The following is a 24,593-nucleotide window of genomic DNA, read 5'->3' as shown; positions in this document are numbered from 1 at the left end:
TGTGCATTATCCTTTTTCCCTCTTTTGTCTGTCATTTGAGGTGGATATTGATTTGGAAGGAACAGATGATTTTAGTTTTAAGTGGGGGAATTTCCAAACCTATAAGAAAGAATTGTCCAAAATCCACAACAGAGTCAGAATGTGAGAGCAAACTATAAAACTCTTAGAAGAAAACATAGGGGAAAACTTAATGACATTATATTGACAATAATTTCTTGGCTCGGAACCAAAAGCACAGTCAACAAAAGAAAAAAATAGATAAATTGGACTACATCAAAATTTAAAACTTCTCTTCATCCAAGGACACAGCAGAGTGAAAAGGTAAATAGGAGAAAAGATTTGCAAATCATATATCTGATAAAGGATTAATATCCAGAATATATAAAGAATTTTTAGAACACAACAGGGAAAAAAAAAAGTACCCCAAGTAGCCAAAAATGGCAAAGGACTTGAATAGACATTTCTTCAAAGAAGATACATGATGGGCCAATAATAAGGACATGAAAAAATGTTCAATCTACTAATCATATGAGAAATGCAAATAAAAACCACAGTGAGATACCACCTTACACATATTAGGACAGCCTTCATAGAGAAAAACCCCAAACACCACAAAACAGAAAACAACAAATGTTGGTGAAGTTATGGGTAAATTGGAATCTTTGTGCATCATTGGTAGAAATATGGAATTGTGTGTCTATTATGGAAAAGAGTTTGGAGTTTCCTTAAAAAATTAAAAATAGAATTACCACAGAGGATTTTAGGGCAGTGAAAATATTTCGTATGATACTTTAATGATGGATTCACATCATTATACATTTGTCCATGCCCATAGGACTGTGGACTTTGGGTGATTACGATGTGTCAAGGGAGGCTCATCAGTTGTATCAAATGTACCACTCTGGTGGGGAAGTTATAATAGAGGAGGCTACGCATGTGTGGAGGCAGGAGGTATGTGGGAAACCTCTGTACCTTCCTTTAAATTTTGTTGTGAACCTAAAACTACTGTAAAAAATAGTCTTTTAGAAAGTAGATTACCGCAGCACGTGGGTGATTCAGTGGTTGAGCATCTGCTTCCGGCTCAGGTTGTGATCCCGGGGTTCTGGGATCGAGTCCCATATTGGGCTCCCTGTGGGGAGCCTGCTTCTCCCTCTGCCTTTGTCTCTGCCTCTCTCTCTGTGTCTCTCATGAATAAATGAATAAAATCTTAAAAAAAAAAAAAAAGAAAGTAAATTACCATATGACCCAGCAATCTTACTTTCAGGTATATATCCAAAAGAAGTGATGACAGGATTTCAGAGAGGTATTTGCATACTCATGTTCACTGTAGCATGATTCATAATAGCCAAAAGATGGGAGCAACCTAATTGTCTACTGATGGATGAACGGATAAAGAAAACATGGTATTAACCTTCAATGGAATATTCGCCTTAAAAAGAAACAAGGAAATCCTGTCATACGCACTACAACATAGATGAACCTTGAAGTCATTATTTTAGGTGAAATAAGCCAGTAATAGGAAGATAGGGCGATGGTTTTCACTGACTATAGAATTTGAGTTTTTCAAGATGAAAAGAAATTCTAGAGATCTGTTGGACAACAATGTGCATATAGTTAACACTATATACACTGAAAAACTGGTTAGGATGGTCATTGTATTACATGTTTTACCACAATTTTTTTTTAAAAGGAAGGAAATTCTGATACATGCTACAATATGGATGAATCTTGAAGACATTGTTATATGAAATAAGCCAGTCACATAAGGACACATACAGTATGATTCTACTTATATGAAGTACTTAGGGTAGTCAGATTCATGGAGACAGAATAGAATGGTAGTTGCCAGGGGCTGCAGGGCGAGAAGAATGGGGAGTTACTGCTTTATAAGTAAAGAGGTTGAATTTTGCAAGATGGGAAGTTCTGGAGGTAGAGGGTGGTGATGGTTGAGCAACAACGTGAATGTATTTAAAGCTACTGCAATGTGCACTTAAATGGTGGTAAAATGGTAAATGTTTTATTATGTGTATTTTACTACAATTAAAAGGATCATGAAAGAAAAAAAAAGATCATGAAAGAGAAAGATCCTGTTTAGAGTAGTAACTTTTTAAATGATAATTTTAAACCTTAATTTAAAATATAAGGTAAAACAACATTTTTCTTACCAGACTAAAAACGACAATATAAATCATTTCAAAGAGTGTTAAGTTTCCATGACAACATTTGAAAGGGCTTTTTAGCATTTACAACTATCCATTTGTGTGACCTTTTATTACCTTCACAAATTACTTAAAATCTTTATAAGCGAAAGCCAACTTTTAAGCTCCTGTAATAATGTTTGTAAGAAATGCATTTATGAGGCAAAAAATATTTCCTCAACTCTTTCTTTTAGATAAGAAAGAGGAGTTGTTTTCTTGGACACTGCAGTTTGTAAAACGCCTCCGTCAAATATGTCCGGCTAAAATAGAAAATTTAGAAGAAATAGCTGGACGTGAGATGGTCATGTGGAGATGCCATATTACAAAGAGCTTTAAAAGGCAAGCAGAAGAATTTAGACAAATGGAAAAGTCTAAATTCTGACACGAGTGGTAGCTGTACAAGCATACACTTTATTATTATGATTTGTCATTTTTATATGATACCAATGTAAGTATGCTAGAGAATAAGTTAAAAATTGTCTTTTAAAGATTAAAGTTGTCAAGTACTATGACTCAGTACTAAACTTTTTTGGTTCTTTGTTATCTTCCTGCAGTAGTGCATGAGTTTCCTGTGTGGCAGGATTGCGCTCTTCACTTCTGTATATGCAAGCCCAGTACAGGACCCCACATAGTAGCTATTTATGTTTTTTGAAAGAATAATGGATTGGACTTCCCTCCTTTTTAAAAAAAAAAAAAACAGATTTTATTTATTTACTAGAGAGAGAAAGAGAGAGAGCATGAGCAGGGGGAGGGGAAGAGGGAGAAGCAGACTCCCCTCTGAGCAGGGAGCTGGAGGCTGGGCTCCTGTCCCAGGACCCTGCGATCATGACCTGAGCCACCCAGGTGCCCCTGGACTTCCCTCTTCATCTCTCTCAGCACTTCAGAATTTCTCATTCTCTCAACACACTTTATCCTTCGCTCAATTCTGAATCTGCATCAGTTGCCACCAGGGTAAAATGTTTAGCTTCATTCTAACCAGAATTGATGTGAATCTTTGGTCATCTTCTTCTTCATCTCGCAGAAGTTCATCTTATTCATTCATTTCTCTCTCTATCCAGCTATCCACATGATTATTCATAACCTTTTCTTTTTTCCTAAGCCCTCTTGTTTTTTGTCTTTCCTAACCTTGTGCCCTACAGAGAAAACTGCAACCATCTGGTGAGAGCCCTCACATGAGTTATTTTCAGCAGAGCATGAATTCCATCTTACTCTAATTTTACTTCCCTCTAGTTTCTGGTGAACAAGTTTCCTTCATACTTTATTATTGTTATTTTTGAAAAATCAACTAATGTGTCCGTTGTAGGGGGAAAGAGAATGCCCGTCCCTCTGAAGCTCTTGTCAGCCTGATATGAGAATTTTACCTCAACCCAGCCTGGCCATGCCAGGTCGTAATGCCTGCTGGAACAGTCCCTTCCCTTCTTCTCTCCCTGCTCTGAGTATGGCCCTTAGTTCGTCTTTTGCTTTACTCCGCTATCCTCGTTAGTCAGGATGGGTGCCTGGGTCTATATAAATCAGACTTAAGCCCTGCATTGTTTTACTGTGCCATTTATCAGTACCTACTTTGTGCCAAGCACAGTGCCAGATGGCCTTTGCATGTCATTTTATTCTTTCCACTTGCAATCTAAATTCTAAACAGCAGTTTAGAAATAAGAACAACCTAAAAGCTGGGAGCCCACTGCATATTCTCAGTCGTTGCTAATATTTTACACCTTTTGCATTACTCTTAGCAAACTTTGTATGATACCTGATTTTTATTTTTCCTAACGGTAGTAAAATGGAAGAAATCTTATTTTTCTTGTTCATGTCCCATTTCCAGTATGTGAGAAATGATTCCCATCTGAGAGTGCTTCTTTGGTGCACTGTATTTTGTGAAAAGTCTGAGAGCTTTATGAACTACCATTTAGACCGTGTTCATACTTCGAGTAGGGCCATCCAGCATGGTGCTTTCTCAGCTATCGTTATTCTGTCTTTGAAAACCTCGAAAGATGATGTGGTACATCAGATAAAATTTGTGAATAGAAATAAGCCTTTGATTATCATTATCTAGGTGTTATGTTTAAAGTTAGTATCAATAGATGACCAGTATCACCCTCTTTCTTGCCAGTCAGTAACTATATAACTTAAACCAGAGAGTTAGTATGGATTCTTTTTGGCACAGTGAATCAAAAGATTGGACTTAATATCATTTATAAAGGAATGAAGTGATCAACCCTAGCAACTGCTTTAATTGCCTCCAACTCAGAAGCCAGCAAGGGAAGCTTGATTGTTAAGGGAAAAAAAAAATCTTTACATTTCATAATGCAATTTTAAGTAATTCCTTCGTTCAGCAATTAATTAGCACCCATTAAGTGCGTGCCAGAGAAACAAAGAAAAAGTACAGTTCCCTTTAAGGGACTTGCATGATAGAAGACAAACTTTTCATTGTCCTCCACAATACCTAGGAGTCTTACACATAGATGCCCAAAATTAATTCACTCAGCAAATATTTATTAGGTACATAGTATGTGCTAATACTGGTTGACAGATAATGTTATACCACCAGCTAGTTAATGGGTGCTTCTTGGGAAATGCATGCTTTTTTTGCTGGTTACTGGTATCCTGGTTGTTGGCTTTCCTAATTAGAGAGAAAGGGGTTAAATTCATTGGACCTCACACAGCAATGTAATTTGTTTTTCATAATGAACACTGTTCTGCATTGGGAGATTTTCTTTTTTTATTAACTACAATGTTCTAAAGTATGTTTTTAAAGGAATCTTTGCTTTTAATTTAGTGTGTCCTACTAATATCATTGATAGCAAATCAAGCAAAATTTTAAAGCAAGAAGAATTAGCCTCCAACTTACCAACCCCATTTTGTATTTTTGTTTCAAATAATTTGGTGTTTTAGACCAGTAGTTATCAACTAAGGGTAATTTTGCCACTGTATGCCTCCCCCCTACACCCCTCACTCCATACACATACATAGCAGTGTTAGGAGACATTTTTGGTTGTCAAAACTGAGTGAAGGGTTAGGGAGAGGGCACTGTAATCTAGTGGATAGAAACCAAGGAGACTGGTAAACATCCTGCAATGCACGGGACAGCTCCCTGCAAGCAAGAATTGCCCAGCTCAAATTGTCATAATACCAAGGTTGAGAGATTTTGTTTTACATAGTATAATTTGTAGTGAATAGTGAAAAGCATATAAACATTTTATATAACATGTAACACCCAAATAAGAGATTAAAAATAGGTTATTTCATTTTTTTCAATCAAGATGTCTGTTGTATTCAACAGATGGCTTTTGACTACTGTCTATGTGCCAGAAGAGAGGAGTCCCACATATTTTGAAGGCATAAGATCCCAGTTCTCAAAGAGCTTGCTTTCTACAAATAGAGATGATATGTAAGCTTAAAAAAAAAACCCCACAAAATAATAGACTAAGTTGTATAATAGAATTAAACAGTAAAGAGCTTTGGGTGCATCAGAGAAAGCTTGATGAAGATGGTGAGGCTTGGTAGTTTGTAGAAATTCTGCTCAAACTTGAATACTCACTCAAATGGTAGTTAGGAATGGATAATCCAAGCTGAGGGAACAGCATGTGAAAAGCACAGAAGTTTGTCAAACAGCAGGAATTGTAAGTAGTATATTATGTTAAAATGAGGCTGGAGTTTTTGGTGGAGGCCTACCTTAGGAGAGCTTTGAAGCCAAGGAGTTTGGAAATTATTCTGAGGGCCAGAGGATAATACAAGTAAGGACCATTTTACAAAGACCATTCTCAAGGCTGTGTGCAGCATGCAGAGAAGAAACCCTTTGGGAGAATAGTTTGTACCAATAGAAGATCTTGAAGGTCTGATATAACATAGAAAGATCTGATTGTCAGAACTTGGTAATTTGAAGTCTTGAATACTATATGGAGATGGTGGCTAAAGAAGACAATAGAAGATGACCTCCTATTTCATCTTGGGGATTTTGTGGATGGTGAAGCCATTACCAACCATAGATGATGTATGAGAGAGGAAGAGCAGATTTGAAGAGTATGTGACGGAAATGTCTTTTTTTTTCAAACGTTGTTTTTGAGGTATCTGTGGAATGGATGTTTTTTGCCCAGAAGCTTATTGAATATTTGTCTGATTATGATTATTAAGAATGGCACAGAAGAAGCATTGTGGCCTAGGATGAAAGAATTTTATTTCTAAATTTGTCAGTGATTGCTTATAAGGCCTTAGAAGTATTACTTATTTTTTTCATCTGTAGTGTTTGGAGCATGGTGATGGAAACATACCTCTTAGAAGAATTCTTATAAGTGATATTGAGCTAAAGAATAAATAATTGAATATTATAAGGCATTTGAAAAATTATAGTAGTTAAACATTCTGGGGACTATAGCAACTGTTTACCAAGATAAATGTTTATATACCCAAGTTGGCTTCCTAAGATCACTCATTTTGAATAACATTGGCTGAGATGCATGAATTGCCTCTGGTGTGGTTTAGATAAGCTTTTGTTTTTGGTTTTAGACTCCATTACTCAAGTACGGTTTTCCCTGCCTTTTACATTAGAAGAAAAACTTTGTCTTACTCTTTATGATGAAACCTCTTGTGCTAAGTATTGTTTATACTATCACTATAAAAAAAAAAAATAAGATGGATACCACCTTAAAAGTGTTTGCTGAAAATGCATTAGCTAATAAACATGAAAAGAAAAACAATTGTAAAATGTTTGCCATTACTGGGTTGTTTTAATGTTTTGCATTGAGACTTCTGTGTCCATCAGCCCTTTGAACAGGAAGCATTATAAGGTTTCTTCTGATTGTTACTACTCACACATTGTAAAGATCTTTTTCCTTTAATCTATTTAGTACAGGATCTATTTAGTACTGGCCTATGTCCCAGAATACCATCAGAGATAAGGCTATTATCCTCTCATTGAGCATTATCCTGGGAAAGTATTTATAAAATTGAACTCTGTTGCACCTGCTGACCTCCTTTTTTAAATGAAGAAAGGGTGGGGATGGAGATTATGTTCACTGAATTCAGACGGAGCAGTGTGTTTGACAGCCCTGACACAGAGTGCTTTGGTTCGGCCCTTTCATATTGTGCAAATCGATTCCATCTTGGACTCTGAAAGAAATAAGTTGACAATTCAGATCAGGAAGTTGATGATCACGTTGGGTGCTCTGCAGTTATTGGCACAGTTGCTGTTTTTTTCATGAGCAATTCTATAGTAAGACTCCCAGATATTTCAGGATTAATCTAAAATGTTTGCTTGCCACTGCTGTCATGTTTTCTCTAAAATTGCTGTAAATAGAATCTAGTGGCATTATCTTCAAATGTGAAAGGCTAATTTTAGAAGATTAGCTATTTAATATTCATGCTTAACTTAAAATAATAAGTCATTAAAATTGAAAAGAATGTTCAAAAACAATTTCAGAAACTTCGTTTCCTACAGAATCTATCTTAAGAAGCTGAAGAAACTTGAACAGTGCCATGTAACTTTCAAGTATCTCTCTTAAAATATTTTATGTTGTCAAGGGACACCTGGATGCCTCAGTCGGCTAAGCATCTGACTCTTGATTTCCACTTGGGTCATGATCTCAGAGTCCTGGAATAGAGCCCCACGTTGGGTTCTCCGCTCTGCAGAGAGCCTGCTTGTCTCCCTCTCTCTTTGCCCCTCTCCTTGTTCTCTATCTCTCAAATAAATTAATTAATTAATCTTTTTTTTAAAAAGTATCTTATGTTGTCAAATTACGTGAAATATCTTTATATAAAATAGATGCCATATGTATTTTTGTAATGATGATATTTATAGCCCACGTACTTAAATACCTAGCAAGTTGGTTGCTGGTTTTGGAGCAGCATTACTGAATAAAATGCAGGTTTGTGGCTTTTTAAAAATTCTTTGGTTGGTAGGACAAGATATAAATGAAATAAAACCACTCTTAAGGTTGTTTGTTATCCTAGCAAATCTTTTTTCTGTATTCCCTTCTAGTTCTTTCTTACATCTCCACGTGACATTTCTATAATTAGCTCAATGTTAAAACCTGCTGTTTTCACTTCACCTTTTTTCTTCAATTTTTTTCCATGGTCATACAGTGTGCAAGTCCATTGTTACTGTAATATAAACACAAAGCTATTCCATTTATATTTAATAATAAGTATTTGACCAAATTTGTAATCTGGTAGGAACTATAATTAATAAAATATAAACAGGTTACCTGATAGAGTACAGTAGGTCCTCAGCAAAATTAGAACTAGAACCTAGGTCTTCTCAATTAGCGATATCTATTGTATGACAAACCTGACAACATTCTAGTTGCCATATGACAGAATTAGCAGGTCAATAAAATAAGACTTATCAAGGATTTGGTGGACTGCGTCCATCTGAATTTTATATATTATTGCGACACCTATTAGCCACAGAGACCAAGAAATAGATGGCTGTTTGCATAACCCAGTTTATGATGGAATATGAGCTGTCTTAAACTATCTGAAAACTGAGAGTCCTTTAATCAACCTGTTAAGTTTATTTGCAACTAGTATTTCTTGCCTTTTAAATAAGGAAAAAGTGATGTATTGTCTGAAAGGATATATGCTATGTGCAGTCACTTAAAATGTTTAGTATTGGAAAGCATAGGGAAGAGGGACAGCAAATATAGTTGAGGGTAGATTTGTAGTCAAAGAGATCTAGGGATTCAACCCCAGCTCTGCTGCATAGCAGCTGTGTCATCTTGGGCAAGTTATGTACCTTATCTCCTAGCCTCTATTTTGTCCTCTCTAAAGTAGGCTTAATAACACTTGCATAATAGAGTTATAGTCAATACATAGTTAATAATATGTATGAGATGAGAAGAGGGCCCTCCCCACAACCACTCCACCAGTAACTTTCTAAGAGTTCCCAGTATGATGAAAGGAGAGGGCAGGCCCCTTGTCCTTCCCCAACCTTCCTGCTGGGATGAGAAACTTGCATGGGGAATAGAATCAGCCTTGGGAATGGGCTGTTCTTGGCCTGATCCTCAGAAGTACTGAGGCTGGCCAAGATGGTTGGCTTCTTCAGTAGGAGGATTTTGTCATGTTTCTATTGTTGTGTTGTTTGGAGACATTCTTGGACAGTTTGGTCAGTTATAATTAAAAGTTGACTCTTAAAAAAAAAATATATATATATAGCACCTGATATGTGGCAGACACTCAATAAAGTTAGTTCTTGTTGTTTTTACCTTAATATTATTAATTAAAATTTGCATATTAATTACCTGAGAGGAATCCATTTTAAATGATTGAGGATTGATATTAAAGACCAAATCAAATTCTTATTAATTCTATAGTATTTGAAAGTTCGATATGTTGAATTAATATTAACATATAAAATAAATACAGTGGATCAATATGAGAATTTATTTAGGCTCTGTTCTCCTAGCTAACATACAGCTTTTCTTTCAACAGGCTCAGCACTATGTAGCTACAACCTAAAGCCTTCAGAATATACTACATCTTCAAAAGCTTCTGTTCTGTGCCCCAAACTACCAGTTCCAGCGAGGTAAATTTTACTGTATTTTGTTCACTTGTGACTTTTGTTTTTGTAGGTAGATTTTAAACTGGGGAAAGAGTGACCTGATACCTGTTGCTCAGGACCGATACTTTTACAACAAAATTTAAAAAGTAGTACTAGAAATGACAACATGTATTTCATCTTAAAACACGCACACACAGAGGAAACAACTTTTTCTCATTCTCAGATTTTAAATTGCTTTTGGGGGCTTACTTTTTTTTTAATGCCATAATTTTTAAGTATGTAGAACTACTGAGTCATTGCAAAATCTACAGCAAAATTAGAAGCCAAGTCTCACAGTCTCCAAAGATGCCTTGAAGTTGATCCTTATAATACTTCCTAGGATTATTTTTAATTTACTTTGTAAATTTAGAAAATATGCCAGTGACTGTTCTCTATACCTTATTTCAGGCTGTATCTTCAGGTACATTCTCTATAATAATACACTGTTTGCCATATCTTATCCAAGGTCTTACTCAACAAACATTTATTATTTCAGTACTTACTGCATATAATGGATACAAAAAAGAGACAAGAAATACTCTTTGTATTGAAGGATCTCAGAGTAGTTATGAGTAAAGCCAACTTCAAAATTATAAATAGGTTTTTTGACAAGGAAATAAATTTGCAGGTATTATAGAATATATCCTCAGAATTAGATGCATAGGATTTGGAGCATGTCTGATCTTGAGAACCTTAAGTGTGTATCACTAAGCATGTATAACACGAGTCAACTTCACCAGGAATACGAAGTTGAAACCACTTTTATTATATCTTGATATATTACAGCAAGCTACTGATTAAAATTTTGAGACTGATTTTATGTGTGCATTCCTTTGGCTTGCTTATGGTTGTAACTTGTGCTGCTTTATTAACTTGAATGAAATTTTCTGTTGGAAAGTAGACAAAGGATATATCCATTTAATGTCCAGCTCTTTTAGTCTTGTCAAGTCACCATTGAAATTAAAATGTAAGGCCTATGAAAATGAAAATTAAGGGACTGTTTTAAAAGATACTAAGTAGGACCTATAAATTATGGGCTTAGACCAATAGATAAAGAGACTCCATTCATGACCATTGAGAATAGAATAGAGTCATTGGAGAAAATTTATCAATGTAAAAACAGGAAAGGCTCTGTCCTCTTATCAACTCAACTGCTAAAAAGTCTGTTTTAAATGCATACTATGAGTATAGAGTCATATTTTAAGGCATAAGCATATTATAAAAGGATAACAAAAGCCTAGATGTGAGGATGAGGTTGCTCTGCTCCTGTGTAATATGGGTGGGACAGGGGGTCAGGTAAATCTTCATTTACCTCTGACCTCTGGCTCTACCATGTTGAAAACTGCCTGTTCCTGATTATCTATCTTAAGTGTTCCATTCTTGGGTGTACAGAACTCACACATCTCAAATACAGTGTCCTAAGGGGCATTCACTGAAAGATGAAACATAATATTAGGGCTTGAGTTTTAAACATGGACAAAAAAAAAAACCAAACATGGACGGATTTGGCTTCTAGCAAGATCATCCACTAATGTCTCAGTAATCTAAGAAGCAGTGATGACCCTATGCCATCTGAAAATTGACTATACCCAATGTTTATGCTGTTTTTAAAGATCCTCATGCTTAACTTATTTTAGCATACCTCATAGTCTAAGTATCTTAGCACTTTTATCTGAATTCAACCTGTTGCAAAGTAAAAAAGAAGTGATAGTTGATACAAGAAAAATCAAGTTAGGACCTTGTAAATACCATTTAGCATTTGGCAAGCAAAGAGCAAAGATCAGAAAACAGTGAATGTGTTTTAATAAAAAACTTGGGGCAATCCCACATTCTACACCTCATATTAGATATCAGATCTTCAAAGATGAGTAAGATCTAGTTTCTGTCCTTAAGAAACTCTGTCAATTGAAAAAAAAAAAAAAAAAGGAACTGGTTTTGGTGACTTTTTTATATACACCAGAAGACTGGCACCAGGCAAACCTATGATGCAGGTAAATGGCCCTGAGCATTGTTCATATCTCTGTTGCTCTCCTTCTAGGAGCACCCTAGCAGGACAGAAAGAGCTGAACTTTGAGTCCAGATAGGCCTGGGGGTGAATTCTGTGTCACCACTTGTTCTTTGTCACCTTGGGCAAGTCTCTTCACCTCTCTGTGAACCAAGCATCCTCACATGTAAAATGAGAATATTAATACCTCTCTCATGGAATTGTTGTAAGAATTAAATAAAGTAATATGTTTTAAGCATCCATTATTGTGCTTGACATCCGGCATAGGGAAAAGTATTTCTCTCAACCTCTAGAGCCTCCCCTTTTGCCCCTCACCTTCCTGGGTACATGGGCACCTTCTGCTATTGAAAGCAATGCCTTCCTTGTCTTAGAGAAAAGCAATTGTAAACTAATTTACAATAAAACTAACACTACACAATTGCCAAATGATTACTATTTCTAAGAACTTTTGAATTTTAAAAGCAAATGCCTGGAAAGGGCAATGTTTTATCCAAATTTGTAACTGTTGGTGGCGTGCTGAGTGTGGTAGTGATAGGGAGACTAGCCCTTACACTTAAAACACTTAAAAGGTTTAGGTATAGCTAAAGAAAACTGCAGTAGTAGAAACAGATTACATAAATTCAGTTTATTCACCAGATGTTTATTTTGATACTTCTGGATGCCAGAAAGGATATTAGGTGTTGGGAAATTAATAGTCTGATATGGAAATGAGAAACTAATAGCCAAGGAAAAAAAGTGTTATATATTCATATTTTTTAAATGAAGGATTCAATGTAAATTAACATTTATAAATCATCTACTGTGTGCCAGCCACCAGATGAAGCTTCTCATGTGTATTGTCTTATTTAATCTTCACAAAAGCCTATGAGGATATTGTTCCTGATTTATAGATGAGGAAATAAAAGATGAGAGAAGTTAAATGTTGTGCAAAGTCACACAATTAATTGTTGGGAATCAGAGTTTTAATCTAAGATCTTGTAAAATCTATACCATAGTTTTACACTATATGAGTGTTAATCTACTTATAGTCATGGGATGAGGTGACCTTAGGGTCCTCCTACTCTGCCCTCTTCCCCACGACATAGTCCTATACTACAGTTAGTTAAAAAAAAAAAAAAAAAAAAAGGTAGAGTCGACTGACAGGCTTAGTTGGTAGAGCATGTAACTCCTGATCTCAGGGTCATTAGTCCTAGCCCCACATTGGGCATGGAACCTACTTAATAAAAAAGTAAAAAGTAAAAGTAAAAAAAAAGGAGTATAGAAAGGAAAGAAGAGAGAAAATAAATGAAATGTATGAAAACCACTGACTATTGCAATTAGATTCTTGATTTATTTCCTTCATTTTCTGTGTTATAGAGATACTGCTAGAACTCTTTATTGTTATTCTTCATTAAATAAAGCTTTTCTTTAGAAATCATGTGTAACTGCTTATTTACACATGCTTATTAACCTGAACTTTTAAGATAATCGTGTGAGATACAAACCCCTGTCTTCTCTTATGACGGCATATGGATAAGAGATATTAGGCATCATGTGTCGTCAGGCTTTGAGGGAGGAGAGCTCATTAACTGCGATAGCCGGGACTTAAGGCCAATGGGCAGTGTGTTTGCCAAGGTAAGATACAATTTCCCTCTGAGTGGCTAATTTTTAAAAATCTTTAGAAGACTTATATAAATTCATTTTGTTCTTGTTGACTTATGTTTCAATAATGTGAAACAGCATCAGTTCCTAATGGGACTACATTGACTTCTTAAAGATTCAATATTCTGTGGGCTTCAAAAGGTAGAAAAAGTTGCTATAAATAGAATTCTTTATGCTTGTCCTCCTAATTAAGAAGCACAGAGTGTGTCATTTAGGTTAGACATTAAAGTAGAAAAGATCTCACATACCAGGTTCTCAGAAGTATTCTTTTCTGAGAGGTATATGAAGCCAGCAAACATTCACTATATCATGTAGGTCTTAAAAGGTAAAATACAAGACAAACCATTTCAATGCCATGATTACTTAGATATATTTTTTTTTAACAAGAATGTCATTTGAGTATTAAAAATTCATGGCTGGTTAAGTTGTTTTTGTTGGGGGAATAGTAGAGGAAAAGAATGAGCAGGGAGTGTAGTGTTTTTTACTTTAAAACTAACTATTTAACTTTGTTTTTGACTACTGTGTCCAAATACCATCTTCTCTTTTATTTGCCTCCTATTTTTGATATGCCTTACCACTAAGAGCAGATTTTGACCATCAGCTAGACAATGTAATCAGTTTATGCTAATTTTATGCCTTCAAATTTAGAGCTGTCAGGTTTTGTGGTTTGTTTTTTTTTTTTAATTGACATAGGTTAAATTATAAGGTAAGGGACTGTTGTTACTTTGCTTCAGTTCTTTGAAGGAGACTTGTAAAAGTACTCTTTCCAATTAGCCAAGTGTTTAGGTATAGTTTAAAATTGACTTCAAAGGGTAAAAGAGCAGATATTACTCAGCATTAACTCTTAAATAGAAATGAAAGATTAGAATTTTAAGAATATAATCCTTCCCTTTCAAGCCATTTATCCTCATTATAAGTCTGAAAAGCAGAAAAACACCAATATTACTGAGCATGTTGCTCCTGTTAATTTAGAATCACTGACTTATATGGCTGGGCTCTATTACTATTTATTATATTATTACTACTCCCACTCTTTCAGCTAACAGGAGGAGAAACAGGCGGCTATGTAGTGGTAGGAGGATCACCGCAGGCTTTTGAACTCATCCAGGTTTGTTTCCATTATAACAGGCCCCACTATCTTTTGGAAGTGATGTGTATTTCTCTTTGAGTCTAAAACTATGGCAGCATTCTGGTAGGATTTGGGAGATAGAGGCAGAGCTGCCTCTGGACAGAGGATAAGTTTCACTTATGGTTATATGACAGGAAAAAGGGCCAACAAAATTGGTAGATATTGAAAATGGGAAAATGGCATCTGTATCCTCAAGGTAGATATATTTTATGTTCCAGGGTGAGGGCAAGTGAGTTAAGCAGAGACTACACCCGAAATGATAGGGTGATAAGTAAAGCAGATGAAGATGTAGATAATCGTGGAGCAGAGAAGACTTCAGTTTTGAAGGATAGAGAACAACGCTTTAGTTAAAATATGGTTAGAACTCCTTACGTAGGGACATTAACCTGGCAGAGACATCATCTAGTTAGATAATATCAGGAAGAAAAACAGGTGTAGGTCACAAAAGGTTGTCAGTTTAAAGGTTTCTGTCCCAAGTCAGCCACCATGAACTTATGGTTAATTCTTTTGATTCCTTCCTGTGCTACTTCTGATTAAATTCATTTCACTTATTGTAGCTATAATTTTATAGTTTTTTTATACTATTAGTGAAACAAGTTTGGTCAAAAACATTGACTTATATACCTTTATTTAAACATTACTCAGAATGCTCTGACTTTCTGCAATTTCTGACAGAATATCAAATCTTGGGCATTCACTTTCACCAACACCAACATTTTAGAGGTACACACGAATAACCCACAAGTCACAAGAGACACTTCTTTTTTTAAGGAAACACTATGTCATAGTGTCACATCATTATTTTGGGATACATTTTACTGAAGCATAACGAAGGTAAGACTAGGTCTTTATTATTATTTTATTGTTCCATGAAGATGGAACATGAAGCATGAAGATGTTGCCTATTCTTACTCCCATTGGTGCTCATTTACCAGCATTTAAGGAAAATCAGTACTTAGCACACTTATATTTTTATTTGGAAAGAAATATTTTTGTTGTTTTTTTGAGGAAGGAAACACAAAAGATAGTGTTTTGCTTTAGGTCATCCAAAATTGCTTTGCTGAGATCAGAAACCTTGGAATTTGGTATTCAGTCATGTACTCCTATCCACTAACTTGACCACAATACAGCGCCAACCAAGAATGAGAGCACACTTGCCTCACTGCAGCCAGCTGTGTTATATGAGAGCTTTCTCTGAGTTCTACAGATAATTCTGAAAATACAAGATTTATGTTAGCGATGGCTAACTTTTAATGCACACAGAAGTGTGTATATGTGTATGGACAGGCATATGGAATCTCGTGGAATCCATACAAATCACAACTGAGGGCATAGTCACAGAGCTCTTTTAGAATCTCTCATTGGTCAGACGTATACCATATTCTCAAAGGCTAAAGTAGAATATGTTATAACAAACCAGACCTATGTCTCTGTTCACACACAGCCGTGTTCCTTCACAAGAAGAGCTGTGGTCAGTATAAACCTGATATAACTGGTTACCTCTTTTTTTGGACATAAATAATCTCACAATAATAATGACATATAAAAAGAAAACAGTGCAGAATCTCATGACCCTAACAAACCAGAGATTTTTCATTTATTCTTATTTTTTTTCTGTTCTCATTCTTATCTTTTATCTTATCTTTTGTACAGAGACAGCAACCATCACATTAGATACAAATCTTTGGGGTTTTTTTTCCCCTTGTACTATTACCTCATAAAGTGTTTCCATACATTAATATCCATGGTTATTGGGTTTTTTTGTTTTTGTGTTTTTGTGTTTTTTTAGATTTCATTTATTTATATGAGAGTGAGAGAGAGCGTGGGGGTGGAGGGGCAGAGGCAGAGGGAGAAGTAAACTCCCCACTGAGCAGGGAGGCCCACGCAGGGCTCGATCCCAGGACCCCGAGATCATGACCTGAGCTGAAGGCAGACGCTTAACCTTAACCCACTGAGCCACCCAGGCACCCCATAGTTATTGTTTGAAACAGCTATGTATTATGCTGTATGTTGATGTCTCGGCATGATTAATTTCTATGAGCGTTAATAAGCTTGTGCCCCAAACACCTTTTCTTTTCATGCCAGGTTTTGTATGCTGTTCTGATAGAGGAAACATTTTATTAACAGTGGCACGTTTTGAGCAAAAGCATGTGTGTTTTCTATGTTTAAATAGCTTATGGCAAAAATTCATTTTCAGTTCAATGAAGTGTATGTTTGTAAGTTCTGTCATCTGCCCATTGATTGATAGATGTGCAGGCTAGGCGTTTATGTGTTCGGTTTTGCTTTTGGTAGTTCTGTACGTGTGTGTGTATGTGTGTGTGTGTGTGTCTCTTTTCAGAAGGGGAGGGTACTGTCTTCCTTCGGAATATGCACTCCACCCTCTGTGATGAGGCCTGTGGTGAGATGCGCATCCCTGCCCATGACAGTCATCTTCACGGCATTGAGCTCCAGCTCGTGGCCCCCATGTGATGCGTGGAGGGTGGAGTGTATCGCAGTCACAGTCACCTTTCATTTGTGTGTTGGATGTGGCATTTATATTAAGGAGGAGTAATTTTTTTTCTGATTTTTGTTTTCTTGTATCACCAGTGCACCTATCCCATTCTTCCATCGCTGTGCTCCCGTGAACATTTCCTGCTATGCCAAGTTTGCAGAGGCCCTGATCACCTTTGTCAGTGACAATAGTGTCTTACACAGGCTGATTAGTGGAGTAATGACCAGCAAAGAAATTATATTGGGACTTTGCTTGTTATCACTAGGTAATTGTTTTTCTCATTCTTAGCTATTGCATAGTACCGCAGTAGAAGACTGTTCTGTCTTGTAACCAAAATATGAATATAGCCGGGATACCTGTAAAATGTTTAACTTCCCATAGCCAAACTAACTGTTTCAGATTATATATAATTACAAATATATACATATTTAAATATATATATATATATTTATATATCTGAAACTTTCTTTTTCTCTCATTGGAGAAAACTGGTGTTTTCCCAAACTTTGGTGACTGTCTATAATAACCTTTACTATGATAGCAGGAGGCTTCTTCTAATGAATCAACACCCCTTTGTTTTTTGTTATGATTCCAAAGGCTTATACAAAGAGGCCACATATTCTCTTCTATATTTTCATCAAAGAGCATAGCTTTCTGATTACTTTTGAGATATGGGTTTTTTTTTTTCATTGCTACAGTTCATAATATCACTGTATTGCTGGGAAAGTTAGAAAATCTCCACTTGGTAGCCACTGAATTTTCCTGTCATTAGATAATATAATCAAATAAATGTGATTTTCAAGATGTAAACTGCCTGTATTATCCTAGAGCTCTATATGTAGCCATATCAGAATCTAGAGATCTTTCTAGTTGAGAGGAGTAAACTGTGGTAGGAACCAAGCACCTCTTTCATTATATAAGTAAAATGAGTATTTTTGTCTGTTAGCAACAATTATAGTCATTGAGAAGACTAGCTGAATTTCCATCTTGTCATTAGAGACTATTTTCTTTTTGCTTAGGTAGTACTTGACTCAATTGAAATAATGCTGTCCATATGAAATCTATTTCTGTGATATTTGAAACGCTCCCATCTGTTTTTGGTTCCTGTACATTTATTGCAAAAGTGATAATGTTATCTAGTCACAGATCCCAACCATTTTTTGGCTTTGCAAATGGACCCCAAAAACTTGACTATTAGTCTGGCTTTATAAAAAAAAATTATTTACTCTCTGAAATAGTTGAATACTTTAAGGAAAAAAAGAAAACCAAACCTTAAAAATGGTGATAGTTATTTTAAACCATTGGAATTCCAGTTTTTATTAGAATGGTTCTCTTTAGGCTTAAGATCTTTGTTCATTTGTTTGTGAGATGGGCCTTTAGATAATTAAAGATGAACAAATTATGATTTTAGAAATGAATTTCCCCATGCAAAGGTCAAATCTTCCCAGTTTCTTTCTTTAAGATTTTCATTCAAGATTTTAGCATGTCCGAATTTAGGTTGGGATGGGTAGAGGTGTTGGCTAAATCACTCAACTAGGCTTTGCTCTTTTTTTGAAGATCTGTCAATCAGGACCCCTGACCCCAGTTGAACTGAGAAATAAGGTCAGAGGGATTGGATTAGGGCCTTCGTAGGCTTCAGGATACTATTCTGTAGAGTCAGAGCATTTCTTGGGAGTTTTAGAGGAGAAATGACCAGAAAAAGATTAAAATACTGTCTAGCTTGTTGACCAGCTATCAGAGAAGTTGGTCCTGAAATGCTAGGATTACTCTAGGGAAGTACAGCAGCTACTTTAACTGACCTTTGCCTACGTGTGGCAATTTTTCTGATCACCAACATGACACGTCATTCTCTACACTCTGTGTGTCGGCATGTATGTTTGCATGTGAGTTCTGATGTCTTCCTGTGGTGAATCCACAACAGTTCTGTGCTGTTTTTGAGTCACCATATTGCATTTGCATGTGTTCTTTGTCATTTATCAACCCACAGTTAGGAACCTGAGTTTCAAGCGACGCTCTTCCAGTGGCGCAAGTACCAAAGTCAAAGTGCAAAAGTAGCCAGTTAACCTTTCTTACCAAAATTGGGGTCTTGTCAAGAGCAACAATTTATATCCCTAGGAGAAAACAATTGAAAGAGTTTCTCTTTATGTTTTCTAATGTTTTAAAATAATATTCTACATGTTCTCTATCTTCCCTGCAGTTCTGTCCATGATTCTGATGGTGATAATCAGGTATATTTCAAGAGTACTTGTGTGGATCTTAACAATTCTGGTCATACTGGGTTCACTTGGTAAGCTGCTTATTCCTTTGTTTTTTAGTAATTAGAATTGAGAGTTAAGTTTGCTTTTAACAACCCCTCAATTCAGAACTACGTTCATTATTTTAAAGATTTTATTTATGTATTTGAGAGAGAAAGGGAGAGGGTACACACATGTGAGCTAGGGAAGGAGCAGAGGGGGAGGGAGAGAGACCAGTAGACTGCGCTGAGCAGGAGCCCAACAAGGGGCTGGATCCTAGAACCCTGGATCACGACCTGAGCCAAAGGCAGACACGCTCAACCACTGAGCCACGCAGGTGCCCCTGCTTCTTGTTCTTTAATTTTTCACTCAATACTTGTCAGTGTTCCCTGCCTGGCAGAGGAAGCGACCCTTTCTTTTTATCCTAAACTCTTTAAAGGCCTGAACACGCCGTCCAAAAGTGTTGAGATTCTTTCTGGTTGAAATATTCCTGGCGGAATAATTGAATGTGTGTAAAATATTGTTACTCGTTTTTCTATCTATTGATATTCTATTTTGTGTAATGTTTTTATTTTACTATTTCTAATGAAACCTTCTGGGTTTTCTGTATTTATTGTCTTTTTTTGAGAACAATAACTTCCCCCTCCCTCTTTCCCCTTCCCAATTATAAATGTGATACCTACTCATGGTATCTAGCTACTTCCATGGTAGAAAATAGAAATATAAAAAAAGAAAGAAGTTTTATTTTTCACATAACACCTCTTTTCTTTAAAGAGAGTTTGCTTTTGCCTTTAAAATTTTCACAATTTAACCTGGCTTCCCCTCAGTTTACCACTACTAGCATATGAAATTCAGAGCTTATATTTATATATGAGTTTATTGAACTTATATACAAGTTCATTGAAAATTGTTTTTTCAATGCTTTCCCCAATATGAAACTTTATTATTAGGGGAGTTTGCCCCCATTATATGTATTATCCTGCCTGCTATGTTTGGTCTTATTGATGTCATCTATTTTATATTTTCTTTAAGTCTATGCTTTCTTATTTTGTTTTCTCTAAGTTTGCTATACAAACTATGCTTTCATTGGTTATTTTTACCCTTGGTTTGGAGGGTATACATTTTATATTTACTTCTACAGTAGATAATCTATACATTTTCAGAAAATATTCTTTAATCTAGAATCTTCTTGTTATTAAAGGGTGAAATGGAAAGGGTATATGTTGGGTTTTACCCTACTTCCTTTAAATTCAACATGTACTTCTTCCATTCTAACCCTCCTCTCATCTGCCTATTCCCACTTTATAGCCATTAACAAATAATCCAAGTTTTTGTATTCAGGTTATTAAAGTTAAAATATTATTTGATACATTGTATCTTTCTAAAGAATGTTTGCTTGTTTGCTTTGCCTTGAAATGTTTCATAATAATGTTTATAAAATTATTTACATTCTTCTGCCCCAGTTTTAGTGAGAACTACTGGTCTTATTTTTGTAAAACTTCATTCTTGAGTTCTTAATTTCAGTTCATCTTTGTTTTTAATTCATTATTTAAGTTCAGTTTAGTTAACATAAACTGTATTATTAGTTTCAGGGGTAAAATTTAGTGAATCATCAGTTACATATCACACCCAGTGCTCATTCCATCAAGTGCCCTAATGCCCATCACCTAGTTACCCCATCCCCCTACTCGCCACCCCTCCAGCAACCCTCATTTTGTTTCCTAGAGTTCAGCATCTCTTATGGTTTGCCTCCCTATTTTTATCTGATTTTATTTTTTCTTCCCTTCCCGTGTTCATCTGTTTTGTTTCTTAAATTCCACGTGTGAGTGAAATTATATGGTATTTGTCTTTCTCTGATTGATTTATTTCGCTTAGCATCATACACTGTAGCTCCATGCAGTGTTGCAAATGGCAAGATTTCATTCTTTTTGATGGCTGAGTAATATTCCAGTGTGTGTGTGTTTGTGTGTGTGTGTGTACACGTCTTCTTTATCCATTTATCTGTGGATGAACATCTGAGCTATTTCCATATTTTGGCTATTGTGGACCTTGCTGCTATAAACTTTGGGGTGCGGGTGCTCTGGTTCATCTTTGTTTTGATGAGAATTTGAATTCATGTAACTTATTCATGAAGTACTTGTGGGTTGTGTATTTTCTCAACTATTATCTAAGATTATCTTTGTCTTACATCTGAATATTGAATCTGCTGCATATAAAATTCTCAAGCAGCAATGTTTCCTGTGTCTGTACTTTACTTTTTGGAGACCAGTCTAATTTTGTGCCCTTGCCCATCACCATCTCACTTACCTTGTTGTGTATCTAATTTTTAACTTATCCTTATAACTTAAAATTTCCGTTTAGTTCTGAATCTTAACTAAATTTGCCAATGAATTCTTTTCTTTGGTGGGGGGTGTCTTTTACAACTTTGAAAAGTGGTCTTATTTCTGTATCTGATTACAATTTCTGTTTCAGTGGTTTTCCTCTTAGCATCATTGTTCATTCTTCTGCTGTCTTCTTCTAAATTATCATTTTAATCCTTTGACATTTTCTTTACACTCAGGAAGCTCTCTTCAAGCATACCTTCCAGATCACTGATTTTGTTTTCCTCACTGTCATTTCTGTACTTGACTTACCTCATTTTGTGATTCCATTTCTTACTTCTTCCAGCCCTCGTGTGGCCGTTGTGTCTAGTACTGTGTTTAGATGTTGTCTTAGTCACTTTGGGCTGCCATAACAAAGTACCATTGACTGGATGCCTTATCAACAAGAAATACTTACTTCTCATAGTTCTGGAGACCAGGAAGGTCAAAACTAAGGTGTCAGCAGATTCGGAATCTGATGAGGTCTGGCTTCCTTTGTCCAGCTGTCATCTTGCTATTTTCTAACATGGTGCAAGTGGAGAGTTGCTCTCTGAGAGCTATTTTATAAGGACACTAATCCTGTTCATGAGGGCTACACTCTCATGACCTCATCATCTTCCAAAGACCCACCTCCAAATACCATCTCATTAAGGATTAGGAATTCAATCTATGAGTTTTAAGGGGGTCATAAACATTCAGCTTATAGCAGATGGTTAGTTTTTTATAATAAAAGTAGATTTGCATTCCAGCTCTGTCACTTACTAGATGTGTCACATTTGGCATGTTACTTCACTTTCCTGAATTTCAATTTTATCATTTATTTATAAAGTGGGACTTTTAATACCTACTTAATAGTATTGCAGTGATTCAATTTGGTCACCTCTACTGTGTATTTCCGAACACAAATTTACATAAGCAATGTCTATTGTGGCTCTTATGGACAGTGACCTCCTTGATGTCCTCATTATTATCTCATTCTGTTTTCTTTTCTGTTTGTCTTTCTCTCATAACTTTTTTTTAAAGATTTTAAAAATTCTTAAGTAATCTCTATATCCAGCGTGGAGCTCAAATTCACAACCCCGAGGTCAAGAGTTACATGCTCTGCCAACTGAGCCACCAAGGTGCCCTTTTCCCTCGTAACTTTTTATTCCCATTTGTAGAGAACATTTTTTATTCTGTTGTTTGAGGCAATGACACTTTTCTTTAAGATTTCAAAATGAAAATATTTCCCTTTTTCAAATGTTTTTCATAGACTTGTGTTTGTTTTAAGGTTGTTTACTCATCTTCAATAGAAAAAAAATTGATTCTGGCTGTTTGGCACCAGGTAGGGTTGGCATTTCCCTTTGACCCTGTTCACTGTTTACTTGAGTGCAGGTGGAGGTCAGGTTGATTTGTATACTTCTTGGTCCAATTTCTCATCTCCCAGACATTTATCTTGTCTGCCCATTCATACATATCTTTACTCAGAATCTTCCATTTCCTTACCACAGCCTACAAGGCCTTCTAGTATGATCTGGTCCCCAGAGCCCCTCTGCCCACAGCTCCTACCACTCTGCCCCTTGCTTGTGGCCTTCTCCTTTCTCTCCTGCCAGACATGGTCTCATCTCAGCATCTTAGAACTTGCTAGTACCTCTTGCCTGCAACACCCTTTCCTTAGATGGCTTTATAAATTGTTTTCTCTCTGTCTTTGATTCTTTTGCTCAAATACCATTTCACCACTGAAACCTTGCTTACTCATCCTTTCACAATGCTTTCCCAACCCCAGCACTTTCTATCCCTATTAAAAGATGACTTTTTTTTCCCCTTAGGCTTCATAGACTATATTTTTACTTATTTCCTTATTTGTTTTGTTTCCTTATTACTATATAAGCTCCTTGAGGGTTGAAGGTGGGGATTTAGTTTTGTTCACAGCTCTGTCCCCAGCACCTAAAATAGTTGATGCTCTGGGCACTCAGAAAGAAGGTGTTTGATGCAGCTCTCTCATGTGGAGGTGGGTTTTCCCCCATCTTTAGTCTAACTTTTGGAATCTCTGAACCAGTGATAGGGAGAAACCTGCATCCAGCACACACCACTACCAAGCTATCAAAGATCTCCTATCTTTGTTCCTACTTTTGGTGGGAATCATTTCTTTCATCTTCATTTGCTCCTTGTACAAATACTGTCTTAACTGCATGACTGTGTCTGCACGAGGCCCTGGGGTTACTGTGGTAGCACAGCAGAGAGGATCTGGGCCTTCCTCAGCTTCATTGCTGGTTTCTGTGACCCTTACTAACTCCGTACAAGCTCCTCAAGTCTCAGCAGGCACTGATTCTCTCTGTATGGTCAGTTCCTCTCAGGGGTACTTGTCTTTGTTTGGCTCTCTCTGAGCTTCAGTGTCAATAATAAATACCATTGAAGGACATTTATTTGGTGTACTGAAAGATATCTTAACTACCTAGTGTGAATGATGATAATGGAGTAATTGGAGCTCCCCTTATGCCTGCAAAAAGTGACAGCCACACACCTCCCAGCCAAATGGATTGTTGCTGCGTTAGTCCCATGGTGATGTATAGGAAGGATCCGGGAAAATGAAGATTTATGTTATGCGTTTCCTTGTGCTTGTTATTTCCAAAACAATTGTTTTTTGAATGCAGGTGGCACTGGGGTACTGTGGTGGCTGTATGCAAAGCAAAGAAGGTCTCCCAAAGAAACAGTTATTCCTGAGCAGCTTCAGATAGCTGAAGACAATCTTCGGGCCCTCCTCATCTATGCCATTTCAGCCACAGTGTTCACAGTGAGTGGGCTCGGGTGGATCATTTAGGTTTATGTTTTTATTTACAGGGATCATTAATGAAGCAGAAACCCACCTCTGGCAATTGCATGCCTAACCCTGAGCTGCATTAGATGAAATCTGTGTCCCATAGGCATGGAACATTAAAAAGTCTTCAGGAGGCTTCCCTAATTGATAAGTGTTATTTGATGCAACATTTGGTTCTGCATTGCCTGCTCGTTAAGAGGGGATTTTCCC

General features: G+C 36.3%; 1 protein-coding gene across 19 annotated transcripts in view; it reads left to right on the top strand.

The window, feature by feature from the left end:
* The window catches only part of SLC44A1 (solute carrier family 44 member 1), a 192,394-nt gene that overhangs the window by 93,314 nt on the left and 74,487 nt on the right, over positions 1 to 24,593 (top strand). For all 19 annotated transcript variants that reach the window (XR_011995462.1, XR_003235584.2, XR_011995460.1 and 16 more), the window contains 4 exons: positions 9,618 to 9,711; positions 17,088 to 17,257; positions 19,190 to 19,279; positions 24,220 to 24,359. Coding sequence is in view for 12 of the 19 variants with exons in the window: in XM_072727798.1 (XP_072583899.1) it covers positions 9,618 to 9,711; positions 17,088 to 17,257; positions 19,190 to 19,279; positions 24,220 to 24,359 (494 nt within the window). In the remaining 7 variants the exon portion in view is untranslated. The remainder of the gene's footprint in view (positions 1 to 9,617; positions 9,712 to 17,087; positions 17,258 to 19,189; positions 19,280 to 24,219; positions 24,360 to 24,593) is intronic.

This window comes from Vulpes vulpes, chromosome 12 (genome assembly GCF_048418805.1).
Source record: "Vulpes vulpes isolate BD-2025 chromosome 12, VulVul3, whole genome shotgun sequence".
In the NCBI taxonomy this organism is placed as follows: domain Eukaryota; kingdom Metazoa; phylum Chordata; class Mammalia; order Carnivora; family Canidae; genus Vulpes; species Vulpes vulpes.
The sequence above is the reverse complement of the archived record's forward strand: the minus strand, read 5'-3'. Positions and strand labels throughout refer to the sequence as shown.